Source organism: Scyliorhinus torazame, chromosome 14 (assembly GCF_047496885.1).
Source record: "Scyliorhinus torazame isolate Kashiwa2021f chromosome 14, sScyTor2.1, whole genome shotgun sequence".
NCBI classification, from domain to species: Eukaryota; Metazoa; Chordata; class Chondrichthyes; order Carcharhiniformes; family Scyliorhinidae; genus Scyliorhinus; species Scyliorhinus torazame.
Window position 1 is genome coordinate 34,061,363 of NC_092720.1, and position 15,577 is coordinate 34,076,939.

The 15,577-nt window shown below is 38.6% G+C and overlaps 1 protein-coding gene across 2 annotated transcripts in view; it reads right to left on the bottom strand.

Annotated features, from left to right (window-relative positions):
- The window catches only part of u2surp (U2 snRNP-associated SURP domain containing), a 75,378-nt gene that overhangs the window by 29,437 nt on the left and 30,364 nt on the right, over positions 1–15,577 (bottom strand). Inside the window, exons 8-15 of one of the 2 annotated variants that reach the window (XM_072473897.1) lie at positions 15,444–15,476; positions 15,269–15,351; positions 12,605–12,770; positions 11,698–11,906; positions 9,268–9,311; positions 1,938–2,042; positions 1,753–1,819; positions 1,505–1,662 (exon numbers count right to left, since the gene is read on the bottom strand). In XM_072473897.1, coding sequence (XP_072329998.1) covers positions 1,505–1,662; positions 1,753–1,819; positions 1,938–2,042; positions 9,268–9,311; positions 11,698–11,906; positions 12,605–12,770; positions 15,269–15,351; positions 15,444–15,476 — 865 coding nt within the window. Of the gene's footprint in view, positions 1–1,504; positions 1,663–1,752; positions 1,820–1,937; positions 2,043–9,267; positions 9,312–11,697; positions 11,907–12,604; positions 12,771–15,268; positions 15,352–15,443; positions 15,477–15,577 lie in introns of those variants that run through there. The other variant, XM_072473898.1, reaches the window with a different exon arrangement.

Below are 15,577 nucleotides of genomic sequence, written 5' to 3' on the forward strand. Positions count from 1 at the left end.
TAATTTGACAGGCAGCAAACCATTAGCACAGTCTCCCCTTAATTTAGATGGTTGAATTAAGTTGCCTGGCAGTTCAATTTTTAAAACACTAAACGATCGCTTTGATGCATTATTTGTTGCTTAATTCAAATGATCAGATAAATACTTTTAAGCACAAAAAAGTGACCAACTATGAGCAGTACAAAGCATTGGTTTAACTGAATCATGCAGAAAATATAAACCTTTACCCACTGACTAATTGATTTCCTAATTCATTTGTCACAGTCTGAGGAGGAGGTTGGACAAAGTCAAATGAAGGGAAGCAGATCTTTAAAAAAAAAAAAGGCTAAAAAATGAAGAGGATTCAATGGAAGAGAGTCTGTGAGCTCAAGACTGAAGTTCGGGTGACAATAGAATAAGCATATTAGAAGCAGGCATCTTGAGGAAGCAAATGACAGCACTGTTGGAGTGGCTGGGCAGGAGCCAGCAGAGTGACTAGATCATAGGCAAAACACTGTTGATGGCAGAGATCTGAAATAAAAACAGAAGATACTGGAAACACTCAGCAGATAAGGTAGTGTGTCTGATGAGAGAGTAAGTTAACATTTCAGGCCAATGACCTTTCTTCAGAACTGGAATTGGAGACTTAACAGCTTAAAAGCAGATACAAAGCCAGGGAATGAATGATGGCATTTGGGAAAAGAACAAAAGGGAAGATCAAGATAAGGTGGAGAGCAGGAATAATTACATGGTAGCAGAGATGGTAGCAAAAGGCAGACAGTGCCCATTCCCTTTTGTCTTGCATCATCATTGCTCTTATAATTTGAGTCCTATCTTCCACCTTATTACTGACCTTCTTTGTTCTTACCTCACTTCTCCCAAACTCTGTAGCTTGCTTAAATAATGTTAAATCTCTAAATTATTCTGACAGAAGGTAGACTTGAAGTATTAACTCAGGTCATCTCTGCACAGATGCTGCTTGACCTGCAGAGTGTCTGTGGTATTTTCCGTTTTATTTTGAAGAGCAGAAAATTTAGGTAGAGGAACATTAAGACGAGTACAGGACAGGCCCAGGACATGCCTAAAACCGAAAGAAAAAAGAAGTGTAGGATAGTAGTGGAAAATAGCAGAAGCCTGGCTGGAATATTTAAAGTAAGCCTACGCAGCAGAACTGGAACAGTGTCTGGTATAGAAGATAAACTAGGAATTATCTAGCAGTCAATAATGAGCTGCAATGATCTGATTGGTCTATTTTGTGACAAAGCCAATGTAAAATGGTCAGACAGATGTACACTAAACTGTAAAACAGAAGTAGAATGTAGCACAGGAACCAGTATTCAAGGACTTGGAAGTAAAATCTTGACTACAGATGCTTGCTACTGTATTAAAACATTGCTAGTTTGTTACATTCTCTCATTTTCAAAAAAAATTGAGGAACTTTAGTAGCTGCCTTACAATATGGTTTAAACCATAGAAGGTTTCTCATCACATTATTAAATATTGCAGAAACATCTGCATAACTCACTCTTCTTTCAACTGCCCCTTCTTTACATTCTCCTCAACATGCGATTCGGTTTCTTCTAATATTTCTTGTAGGTATGGGTTGAGGGGTGGCGGTCGCCAAAATGATCCATTCTTGAACATGCGGAAATCTACAGTTCGCCATTTGGTTGGTGAATCCCCCTGTTAAACAAGTTGTGATTTGTACAGATCGGTATGGTGGAACCTTCATTTGTAAATATTTAATATCTCACCAGTATTAAACTCATATACCTGTAGTATTGAATACAATTTCCATCGGTAATAAACATGGGCTGGGCTTTGATTCTCGAAAAGGAATCTGAAAAAACAATAGTATTTCTTAAAAACCTCCTGCATGTTAAAATTGCTCAAAAATTTATTTTTCGTTAAACATGGCAAATGATAAATAATTCACTGGTATTAAATTAAATAAAAACCTGAACATGGGGTTGCTAATTTCTCTGTTCATAATCATAGCTTCGAACATTGGTCCTTCACGCACCACAAATTCGATCATCCGATGAATAATACACAGCAAATTCCTAAACAAAACAAAAATCAAGATATGCCATTCAGAAAGAGAACACTCTCTCAACAAGCTAAAGAAGCAATCTATATAATGAATGCCTTTCTAAAACACAGCAGGTAGGTACTTTGCATGAACAAACTTAGCAATCCAAGTAGAATTTAACTGCTTCTGGTAACCGACTGGGATGCAAAATGGCTAAATTCTGTTCAATACAGAAAAAAAAAAAAACAATATTTCATTTGCAAAGCCAAAATGCATCTGGGAACATGTTGCACACATGCTATAATTAAAAGATGATAATTCATAGCTTGTGTGCATTACTTTCCAGGCTTTGGCAGTAAGTAAATGACACAGCAGATTAAAAGAACAGCACAAAAAGCAAGATAATGCTCCTGCAAAGGCAAGTTTTTAAACTGTAACAAGGTTTCGGAATAGTTTACAGCATCTGTAATAAATTCCATTTGTACAATATAAGTTTAAGAAAATTATATCCATGTGACCATAGAATTCAAGTTGATATAATTTTGCTGTTCAAATTAATGGAGAAGTCTTTACGTATGGTCAACCTATTAAGTAAACACAGTTAGACTACAATTATTCTGGTATTTAATTGGTGGACCTTTATTATGGTTGATTTAACAATATTAGCTTATCTTGTAGTTACTGAAATTATGTTCAGAATAAGTCTTCTACCCTCAGGTCATTTGCAGGTACAATTGCTGCTTAAATGTCAGTGACCTCCTACTTTACATTGCTGTTCCAACTGATCAGTCTTAAAGCAATTTGATTACCGACTGGCTTTTTGCAAGCTCAGGTGTTGACCATATTTTAGATAGTTACTGATCATACTTCCATAACTTTTATAGAAATGAACAGTGTTTGGGCCTGAGAAACAATACATGGTCTGTAAACTTGGATTACAGTTCTAGAACACCTCTGGGAGAAATCACTGCTGCCTCACTAAGATGATTTTAGCTTGTATCTTAAATGTGATCACTTATGTGATCACTTAACTACCGTTCGTGGCAAATTTAACGCTGGTTCGCCATCAGCAGTTATTTGATTTTTTTTTAAGGATCAGAAATTACAGAACAGGAGGCCATTCAACCCATCCTGCCTCGGCCAATACTTATCTTAACTGTGGCCATCTCAATAGTAACTTGTTCCAAAGGATGCCACTTTTTAAGAACTCCTAATAATAACAATAATCTATATTGTCACAAGTAGGCTTACATTATCACTGCAATGAAGTTACTGTGAAAATCCCCGAGTCGCCACATTCCGGCGCCTGTTCGGGTACACAGGGAGAATTCAGAATGTCCAATTCACCTAACAAGCACGTCTTCCAGGACTTGTGGGGGGAAACCGGAGAACCCCGAGGGAAGCCCGCACAGACACGGGGAGAACTTGCAGACTCCGCACAGACAGTGACTCAAGCCGGCAATCGAACCCGGGTCCCTGGCGCTGTGAAGCAACAGTGCTAACCACTGGACTACCGTGTCGCCCTGTGAAGAATTTTTTTCCACCCATCATTTTAGCACTACTGTCTGGTCACAGGAAAAAAACTTCCCCCTCATTGTCCCAAGATAAAATGCTGTAATTTTAAAAATTATAATTGCTAATTAGGTTAAACGCGCAATTGCAGCAGCCAGCTAGTCAACACTCAAGTTGTGATATATTGTACACCATGCACTCCAAAGATCAATTTTCAAACATATATCAAACACTCCAAGGCAGTTTTTTTTCTAAAGGCAGGCAGCTGGTGGGCATCAGACATAACGTATTCTTTGAACCACTGAGCAAGCAAAACATGGATGTTCACTCTTACAAACTGAATCTCCCAATTACAGATCAGTCTGAACTGTGGTCATTTTCAGAAAAAGTGGGACACCCATCACAAGTAAGAGCTGATTCACAGAGTTTATAGGCTTTTCAGAGCAAATTTAATTATTGAACTTCTTTGCTATAGAGCAGCAAATTTCAGCAAAAAAAATTCAACACAAGCTCTGAAAAGCAGACACAACTAAAAAATACTAAATTCCACTCTTTAGGGTAATCAGATGTGGAAAATGATGTCCCACTTCAGAGGTGACAGGCTTTGTCTAGGACTGGGGAAAATCAATAAAATAAAAGCTCTTGCTAGCTTACACAAATACAATGGCTTAAGTCAAGGGGCATTGAAAAGCCTGCAAGACTGGGGCGATGAAACTAGAGTATGCTTCTAATCACCATCCTTTTTAATCCCCTGTGGACAAGTGCACTTATCTTTGTGCTATAGAATCAATTTTCATTTTAGCTGCGAAAAGCATACAAGTTTTGTTATTTGTTCGGATCCCATAAAGGATTGAGAAGGGGAAGGATTACTGCATACGAGCCTTTCCTTCCAAGATGGAATGTTTTGTGGAGACACGTGTCTACTTGGTGAGCAAGCTATCAGAGCTCACTATGGGAATAAGTTCTAACAGCATAAATTACACAAACCCCTGCACATAACACCTCTCATTTGAGGTAGATGCCAAAAGTTATAGCATAAATATATGATCAAAAACTTTGGCCTTTGCCTCCCTGGTAGCCTGGAGATGGATCTTATTGGCGTGGAGGGACAGGGAGCCCTGAAATCGGGGGTTTGGGTTCGTGACATGGCCAGGTTTCTCAGGCTAGAGAAGACCAAGTTCGCCCTGAGGGTCGACATTAGGGTTCACCCGGAGGTGGCAGCCATTTATCAACTTCTTTGGGGAAAATTAAACTGTTAGCAGATACGATTTGGGGGGGGGGGGGGGGAGAGAGGAGAGAGAGAGAGAGAGAGAGAGAGAGAGAGAGAGAGAGAGAGAGAGAGAGAGAGAGAGTTGAGGCGGGAATAAAGATCACAAATACCTTAATAAAATGTTTTTATTTTAAAAATCAAAAATAATTGGGAGGATGAAAGGCTGCCATCCGATACTCAATACTCCCCTCAAAGTGTAATTCTGTATCGCCGCATCGGTGCTGTTTTTATGATGAAACTTGATATTTACTGCACCCTCAAAAATAGGTCCTTCCCCCCCCCATTTAAAAATATGAACTTAAAAGTAGGATAATTTATTTTTTATTTTTTAAAAAGCACAGGATGTGACTGTACTTGATGTTAAACTCTACCTGAAGCCTCCCATTCTGATAAATATATGGAGAATCTACTCAGCTGGTGTCAGTTGTCGGCTCAGTTAAAGAGGATTAGCACATCTCGCTATCCAATACTCTTGAGCTAAGGCACTTCGTAGCCAGGTACATAGCTCATGCTAAAAAAAAATGAAAACGACTTCAGAATTGGCAAAGGTCTGTCCAGTCCATGCTAAACTGATCTTTTTCAATCCAAAGCTGGGGAGATACATGAGAAAGTAGAGGGGAAATTCAACTTTTATCTCTTTAAAAGAAAACCAGAATGGAAGCAAAGTAGTATATTTTTTCTGTTCGACCACAAATAAATCGTCAATCTTATCAATTTAGACTGGTTAGATGTTATTTGTGAAAGTCAAAAATAAATTACTTTGCCCTTAATGTCCAAAAAGGTTAGGTTGGGTTACGGGGATAGGGTGGAGGTGTGGGGTTTAAGTGGGGTGCTCTTTCAAAGGGCCGGTGCAGACTCGATGGGCTGAATGGCCTCCTTCTGCACTGTAAATTCTATGATTCTATGACGCCCCCCCCCCCCGAACTTAATATTTCCAAGTAAGTATTTTTCTTCAGTTCCTAATAGTTGTAGTTCTCTTTTATTTCCTCTCCTGCACTCCACAACAATCCCTAGTTGAGATGTTTAGAGATCTACTCCAAGCTACCAATATTAGTCATCACTTTGTAAGTATCCCACCAATTTTCAATCCTGCACACAAAATCTGTAGACTCCACTGATTGTTAATCCCTCTCCCATCATCATCAGTAAGGTTTGGAAACCATATGGAGTAAGAAAGCAAAAATCCATATTGCACCACTGTGGGGCTCCTACTATATGCCAAGGCACGCTGAAAATAAGTGTGTGTGTGTGTGTGTGTGTGTGTGTGGGGGGGGGGGGGGGGGGGGGGGGGGAAGAGAAGAGAGAAATTAAATTTAAATGGTGAAGTACATTTAATATAAAGCACATATCCTACAGCTATCTTCTCCATTAATTATAAGGAATTGTTCCACTACATAACTAAGCCAGTAAACAAAAAGCCTGGTCTTTCTGCAAACAAAACTGGAGCATATAAAATGAATTATCTGATACATAACAGGAATTGTTCATTCAGGTTTCTCCATAATATAACAGTTGCAAATTGCATTTGATCTGGACATCTAAACGTATACCTGTTATTTACACCTGCTGGCTTGTATACTTTTATACAGCAATATCTTTATTCAAAACCTCTCTCTCAAAACTACATGACAGAGAAGACGTACAGTATGTTAAATACCACACATGATAAATCTACTACAAGTAGTTTAGGGCCACTGACACTAAAACCATACCTGTGTAATGACCGTTTCAGTCCACATTAATTAGTTTCAAATTTATTTATAAAGTAAAAGGTTCCCAGATAAATACTTACAAAGATATGAATTAGGAGAAGGCCATTCGGGCCCTCAAGTCTGCTCTGCCATTTGATAAGATCATGGCTGGTCTGGTCGTGGTCTCAACTCAACCTTCCTGTGTAGCCGCCCATAACCAAAACTGCGTCCCTTGGTTTTAGTCTGCTCCAGAAGAGGAAACATCTGCCCCGTATCCACCCTGTCAAGCCCCCTTCAGGATCCTATATGTTTTAATAAGATCACCTCTCATTCTACTAAACTCCAGCAGATACAGGCCCAGCCCAACCTGTCCTCATAAGACAACCCCCTTCATCCCAGGAATCAGTCGAGTAAACATTCTCTGCGTTGTTTCTAATGCAATTATATCCTTTCTTAAATGAGACCATAATTGTACATAGTGTAAAGGAGGTTCTGTTGGCAGTGAGGGGGGGGGGGTTGCTCCATTTGAGAAACCAAGCATTTGTCCAAACTCATTCCAACTACACCATGCGCAAGTTGACTTAGTGAAACATGAAAGTGTCTATGAACTACCATGTTGCTCTGAAAAGTAGTCAATAGAAAAGAAACATTTATAAAACCATTTTTATTCATTGATGTTTGCTTAATACTTGTAGATCATTATCCAATTTTTGTTGGCCATGAACACATCAAATCTACATGGTAAATGATTTAATTCTTGGAAGACATAGCACCATTTTAAAAATAAAATAAGTGTGTGGTTAGTATTGTAATCAGGTGAGAGGCATCCAGCATCCTCAGTATATTTCTCAAGTTAGTAATTTTCAGGACAGGAAATCACCATTAGGGAGTGGAACAGGGACAAGTGCGGAGAGTTTAGCATTCTCCTCCGTTCTTAAAGGTCAAACATTGGTTGAAAACTACAATTTAATTGAAAAACATGGCAGCAGCATCATAAAATGTGATAAATATTAGGGTCCATATGATAGAAAGATTTCGTGATGCAACAAGGACCTTTCATTTACTAAGTTGTCAAAGGTACATTGTGCAGAATTTGTTTTCCTAAAACTGAAATCCTAACTGTGGTAGCCAACAAATAAAGGATTTTTATAAAAACGATTCAACTAGAGTCAATGAAGCTGATCGTACCAATGACTCTTCAAAATCTGAATACTTTCCCAATCCATTCCATGGTGCTTTGTTCAGGTCCCTCGCTGCAACAGGCAGTTCAGCTTGTGCTGTTCACCACGGCCAATGTCAAACGTCATGAAGAGTTTATTTAAAAGATCAGTGCCCATCACATAGTCAAATTCTGGTGATGGTCGTCACTAAGAATTTTGATGAATGTATATTGCAAGGCAAAGTTCTGATTTAGCTGAGCAAGGTAAGTCTATTACAGGTTCCTCAACACTACATTTTTACACCTTCGCCCCAAAACAGGCAAAACCATATATACAAACCAAAAACAGACTGCTTATTCTATAGTCTAAACACAATGCGATTACGGTTTAATACTGTGGTGGAAATGGTATGCTGCATTCAACATACCTCTGAGCCTTCAACTTGCATATTCCAAGGAGGAAATAGATCCAATACTCCATACCAAATTAACCAAAGACTGATAGCAGCTAGTTACTTTGGATAATGACCTAATTTCTCAGCTATCCAAATAATTCTGTAACTATTGTACATTAGACGAATTGCTGTTTAACTTCAGTTAGAGAAACTTTAAATTGCCAATGGTCACAATGTGAGAACAATTTTACTGAAGATGTTTCAACGGTAACACATTAGTTAAAAAGTTCAATTCCAAAAAGTTATGACCAATATCAAAGTCAGCCAAATTTAATTCAATCACCAAGTTAACATTGTTGTTAAATAGAAGCCATCAACAAATTCTGCCCCATTTCCAATCAAGACACCACAGAAACCACCAATTTTGACGTATGGTACTCTGATCAAGTACAGTTAAGCAGAGTCACCTGGTGCTAAGAGAGACACAACCAATTGGAATATCTCAAAAGTATATTAAACAAATTATTGTGCAGCCAACCCACTGAAGTTACTTGTAATTCTCAACAAATGTACACGTGATGTTTACCAGCAGTTTGCAAGATTAACAATTGCAGGATGAAACATTCAGAACTTCAAACTAACTGCTTTATAAATTCAACCCACCCAGATACAACTGCTATCACTGACATCAATTACAGACTTTACACAAGGAACCCAAATCCATGCAACACCACTGTAAACACAAATGCTAATTTTTTATAAAACGGTTTAAATGTATGGTACCACTCAAATTTCACACCTTCACTGCAACGTATTAAAACAGAGCACGAGGCAGGCAAGATTTAAAAGGGCCCGTGTTATCACTAAACAATTTAATTTGTGGTCAATTTAGCATAAGCATGCAAAACTGCAACCAGCAAAACTGTAACCAAGGGCAAACAACTAAATTTTGACACAAATCCTGTAGTTTAGAGAAAGTATTGAACATTCCAATTTAGCATTATGATACACTGAGCTGGCAGATTGAGAAATTTCATAACACAAAAATTCTCATGTTTACAAATCCTGTACACAGCTACCAATCAGTGTAGCACCAAACATTCAAGGGAACCATTGCTCAGCTATCCAGAAACTTAGCCCAAAGCCCATGATTCATGAGAGAAGTCAATTTAAAGAAGGGACACTGTCCACTATCAGCAGCAATGAAAAATGAATGAAGAAACGTGTACCTTTCTGTTGGGATAACCACTTTGACTATGGCGTGCGACAGAGTCTGTATATGAAGTCACATCAGATAATAAAGATAGGATATATGAGTATTGGCAACTTAAGCAGCAAGTACACAAAAATATAAATACATATGCATTTTAAAAACCTTCAAGAAGCCAACATTTATACTGTTATAAATGACTCATCAAATTAAAAGGTATAATAAGCATGTATTTAATTCAACGGAAATGTGCTAATATAGAAAAGCAGGGATAGAAATAACTATAGATATTTGTCTTGACTATGGCAATGGAATTAGAGCTAGGACAAACCTTTGGCTAGAAACCTTTCACATAGGAACATTTCCTGGTGCTCATCAGGGTAGCTTACATTTACAACATATCCAAGGAATATTAAATGGTGAGGTATACTTAGTTATTTTGATGGACAAAAGGCATGTCACATGCATCTGGGTGATGATTGTACCTGGTTGATATGTGAACATGAGTGCTCGACTTGGAAGTGGTGGGATACACACAATTCAACTTGTGACATCAAGAAGCATGCAATCCACTCACTCGAGGCTCATAGGTTACATATTCTTGAGAACAGTCACGTTCTACATATCCCATCTCTCTCTCCCTCCCTCCTCTTCCCCACCACCCCTTGAAAGTATGGTACAATCTAGCATTACCATTTAGATAAAAAAATGAATTAATTTTAAATGAAGCTCATGCATAAGTCAACACTAATATATAGAAAATCTTAAATGCCCAACTGATAATCTTATATGTTGTCCCAGACCTAATGCACAAAGCAAGTCTAAAGACAAATATTTCCAAACAGCTATTCAAAATACTAAAAAAAAATCTACAAAGTCAACAGGGAAAAACTTTGGGTAGCCAATATTCAACTGTGTCCAATTCGGTTTGATATTTAGATATTGGATTTCTTACAGGAATGCAATATTTAACTTTAAAATTATTAATTCAATGTTAAAATATATCTTCTTAATACATGCTTGGAATTGGGTATAACTTGTTTATTATTAACTTGCGAAAACTATCTGCTGCAATTAAAAATAAGGTCTTTAGACTTGGTAGAGACGTATAAATGAGTTAAGAAAAAGTATGAAAGAAAATCCAACTACACAAATTGCAGCAACTAAACCATTCTGCCCATACCATCTAATCTCCCGTTTGCAGCCTTTTTTGCTACGAAGAGCTTACACTGGAGTTTTGCTTCTTATCTAGCAACCTGTACAGAATTATCCCTACAAAAAGCAGACGAACATTATTTATGAAGTTAATCCATCATTGCAGTGAAGGGGTTTCAACCAACAACTATTGAATGTAAACTATGTTGAATGTCTGCATTCCAGGTCAAAAGAAAGGAATACCACACTGTAGTAGCATGTTCTACAAGAGCTGAACTCATGGGAAAAAATTCTTAAAATCAAGTTGTGCACATCAAACTTACAAACTAGCACAGATTGTGTTGCGGAGTCATCAACAGTTTTTTCAATGCTAATGGCTAGCAGGTGGAATTGGACCTCTGCTGGATATTTAGAGGAAGAGGAGGGACGTGGAGAGAAGAATATGGAAATGAAGGAATAAGACCGTTCTAAAAGCTACAAAGCTTTCCGCCTCATGGGAGGGTTTGAAACAGAAATAAAAATTGTGGGCAAGTGTTTATACAATTGTCGAGAATAGGTTTTCAATCTTGAAAAACACTTAAAATAGAAACATTCCGCAAGGCTTCAAAGTCAACTCGGGAAAGCTGTGGTTATGGGGCTAGAGGTTTTCTCAATGGTCTTTTATTGAGTACAGAGAAACGTTGCAGACCTCCCTCGTGGTTTGGGGGGGGGGGGGGGGGGGGGGAGAATGGGGATGGGCAGAATCTAGAATAGGGAAAATTGTGCATGGTCAGTGGATAGATCGGGCTTGATGAGTTGAATGGTCTTTTTCATTCCCTCCTTTAAGTTCTTATATTCTCTTCTTTTACGGTTTTGAACAAATATTGTAGTGTTATACAAATGCATACTTCTTTCCACAGCTTTCAATGGGAAAGGGAGAAGTTTAAATAAATATCAAGTCCTTTGAAGATAAGATTTGTAGCAAAAATATATTTACGCCGGTTTACAGATTTCAGCTGTTGTTACCTAGCTGCAATAACGACTCTCCCATTTTAAATGTTTTGCAGCAACTGGTGCTTCACTTGGTTTAGACATCAAAAACATAAAAATTTGATTTCTATCCCTGACAAAATGCGAGCAAATTTATGCTAATACAGAAGACATGTCTAACAAAAACCTATCATACAGCACAGATCTCCATTAAAATTTATTTTGTTTTAGTTAAAAATTCTTCACTAAATTGATACACAAATGCACAGTTCAACTGCAATGACTTATATTGCAAAAGTGTCCTCACCTAGACTTTTTAAATTACCTTTTCAAAGTCGTCTTGATTTTTCGCTGGCATCACTGGAGTTGTGGGGTTCTTTAGCCTCTCTCGTGGTTGGGCATTGAAAGGTAACCCAGATGGGGGTGGTGGTAGGCTTAACTCCATCATAGCAGGTGGAATATAAATTGGGTGAGGAGGAATGGGCACAGCCTTGCCCCAGCCAAGCTTCATTTCAAATTCCATAATTATCTTCCCTAAAAGAGATCAAACTTTGTGGTGAAGTATGGATACAGTATTAGGTACTTTCAAAGTAAAACTGAACAGCATTTGTTCTGTTTTAATTAAAGGTGTGTTTAACCTATTTTTAAAATACATCTTTCTCCCCAACCCTTGAATTCTCTCCTGTATCTGCAGTTGAAAAGAAATTAGGGCAATTTTTAATTTTATTTTTTTTGCAATTCTGTAATACTCTAAAACCAGCTCTTAGGAAGTAAAATACTTTTATTTCCTCCTTTTGGTTAAGCGGCCAGCCTACAATCACTGAATGCGTTACCATAACATTTACATTACACTCGAGAGTATTGCCCCATTTTCGGTGACCTCTGGCATTTGGAACATCAGCATGGTGGATTGCAGCATAGTCCAACATATTGGAGAAATGGGCACATCGGTTTCTAGCACAAGGCCTTACTATGCCTGTGAGCGTCCAGGATTTTGTTAGATTGCTCCAGGGTAGTCTGGGAAAGCCCCAATAGAAATACCTCATTCTTCCCATACAGACCACAATGAATGAGGGTAACTCCATTACTGAAAGCAGTCAACTTTGGAACAGCTAGCTGACAGAAACAGCTGATATTTTGCCAGACAACAGTATTTCACAACACCGACAAACCCACCCAGAGCTACACAATTTTTCTTTGACAAGACGATAAATTCATGCCGAACATCTCACCATTTAGATTTTTCAAAGCTCTTTCAGCATCTCTCCTGTTCATGTAAGCCACAAATCCGCAATTTCTTTCTCTGGCTCTTTCTTCTTCTGTTCTGGGCCACATAATTTTAACACTAGCCAAGGGACCAAAACGTCCAAACTCCTGACATAGCATTTCTTCATTCATCTGTACATCAGAATGAAACATTTGGTGTAAGCCAACTAGATTTAATGATTGGATAGAATCGTATGCAAAAAGCAGTAAAATAACTTCTGAACACTAAATCCTTCACATTAATAATTTCAAACATTTCAGGTTCTTGAAATGCTAGATTTATTAAGTGACTTCAAATAAATAAAGGTGTCAATTTAAAAGGTTTAAAAATATCAATGCTTTTTTTTTAATGCACTTTGTCGTTCCAGTAAATATTTTGATATTAACTTGTTTAAAAATGTACTGCTCTTTGTGGCAATTATTGCATTCCGGCAAAATTCAGTACATTCTTCCTATGTGGACCATTGAAATTTTATAAGTTTACTAGAATTTTATTTACATAGATTTTGAATTCATAGTGCAGAAGGAGGCCATTTGGCCCATAGAGTCTGCACCAGCCCTGGAAAGAGCACCCCACTTAAGCCCCACACCTCCACCCTATACCTGTAACCCAGTAACACCACCTAACCTTTTTGGTCACTAAGGGCAATTTAGCATGGCCAATCCACCTAGCCTTCACATCTTTGGACTGTGGGAGGGAACCGGAGCACCCGCAGGAAACCCACGCAGACACAGGGAGAACGTGCAGACTCCGCACAGACAGTGACCCAAGTCGGGAATCAAACCGGAGACCCTGGCGCGGTGAAGCAACTGTGCTAACCACCGTGCTGCCGTAATGCCCCAAGACAAGCGTTTTTATTCCTTTAGGCTGGCACGGTCAAAACTAGTTGCCAGTCCTGAGACTGTAATGGTAAGCCAAAATCTAACCAATCAAGACATCATTTCAAGAAGTACTTAAAATAATCACACTGCTGAAGATCTGGAGTCACTTGTAGGCCTTACCTTTCCGACAATCCTGTAGTTACATAGCTCCATTTCTGAAATTAGCTTCTTATTCCGGATTTATTTAATGAACTTAATTTAAAATCCTCAGCAACCACGGTGGAATTTAAACTCTCATCTCTGGACCATTAGTCCAGGACTCTGGATAACTGGTCCAGTAACCTAACCACTATGCTCCCATTTCCAGCAATAAAGATCGATAGTTCCAATATTAAATTTTCTTTAAAGTTTAGTCATCTAGAGCAGCTGTGTATGTTAGCCATGACAACTGTGTTCTTAGAGAAAAGTCCAGAAGGCATTCATCTGGACAAACAATGGAATATTGAAGAATGAGAACCTCAAGTAGCTGACTCCAGCCGAGCAATGGTGGGGGGTACGAAGTAGCTCAGCAGAAGGCAAAACAAGACAGTTAAGTTTGATAAAGGTAATCGGCCAGCAGAAGAGCAGACATCAATACATCTATGTGCCACAGCAATATCCAATGTTAAAAGGGATTCAAATACTCTGGACCATATCATCTCACCCTCTGGTTTTCATTACCTCTGGCCACACTGCTATGTCACTCATTTTTCACATTGATAGGGATGTTGAACAATGACTGGACGCATCATTTTGGGCCACTCTACTCTAAATACTAAACCTATGAAGAGCATCAGCTTTGACATTCTAAGCTAGGGGCTCATCTCAAGCTTTTGTGCCTGGAGGGTGAAATCACCATGGCCCATTCCCATTCAGCAACTTAGGAATCCAATGTACACTCAGACTGTACACATGACTGCTTGCTGACAGTGATCCCGATCCTGCATTGATCAGAAAAACCTCGACCACTCTGACTCTGTTTTTACATTAAACTGTTCAACTTTTTTTTTTCTATTGAACACTTTCTCTTTTACATTCCTCAAAGTCCACTCTTCTTCGCCTCTGACCTTCTGCCCTTTTTTTAGTTTCTTGTATTTTATAATCACTTCATGCTTGCTTTTCTTTGTTGCCTGCTTCTTCTCTCTCTTTCCAAACTTGGAATGTAGAGAGATCCACCCTGGGCTCTTCCATCTTTCGTTTCTCCACCAACTTCCATGATGTCCACTGGTGTTTTGGGTGCATCTTTAGATTCATGGTTCGAATCCTCAAATATTAATTTTTAATCAAAAGTGCATCAACACAAAAACTGTACACCAGGCAGCACGGTAGCATAGTGGTTAGCACTGTGGCTTCACAACACCAGGGTCCCAGGTTCGATTCCCGGCTTGGGTCACTGTCTGTGCGGAGTCTGCATGTTCTCCCCATGCCTGCGTGGGCTTCCTCTGGATGCTCCAGTTTCCTCCCACAAGTTCCGAAAGAATTGCTATTAGGTAATTTGGACATTCTGAATTCTCCGTGTACCCGAACAGGCACCGGAATGTGGCGACTAGGGGATTTTCACAGTAACTTCATTGCAGTGCTAATGTAAGCCTACTTGTGACAATAAAGATTATTTATTTTTATTTCAAATGCAGAGTGACTGTTCATTTTTCCACTCAAATGCAATTACCTTAGAATTCCCATTTAAACTGTGAATATGTCTTTAAGGATAACTGCTGTATTTTGTCCACATGATGAGATTTTTTTTTTTTTTTTTTTTTTTAAATTACCTTCGGATTAATGTTACCGATATATAAATTAGTAGTAGTTGGATCGCCTGCATCGTGAGAACCGGGGGTAAATTCTTCAAGTGCTAAAAGACGAAACAAGTTTTCAGTAAAACTTTCAAACGTCACACAAGTGAAAGAAGTTTGACTTTCCAAAATATGAAGCAGCAATAGTTACCGTTTGTTTGCCTGTTTCTCCTCGAAGATTCCGCTGAAAAGAGACACAATATTTTCTTCAGTGTGTTGTGCTTTCAAGTACAGAGGTAGAAAATTTACCGTGGCCACAAGCCAGCAGTACATGGCCACAGCAAT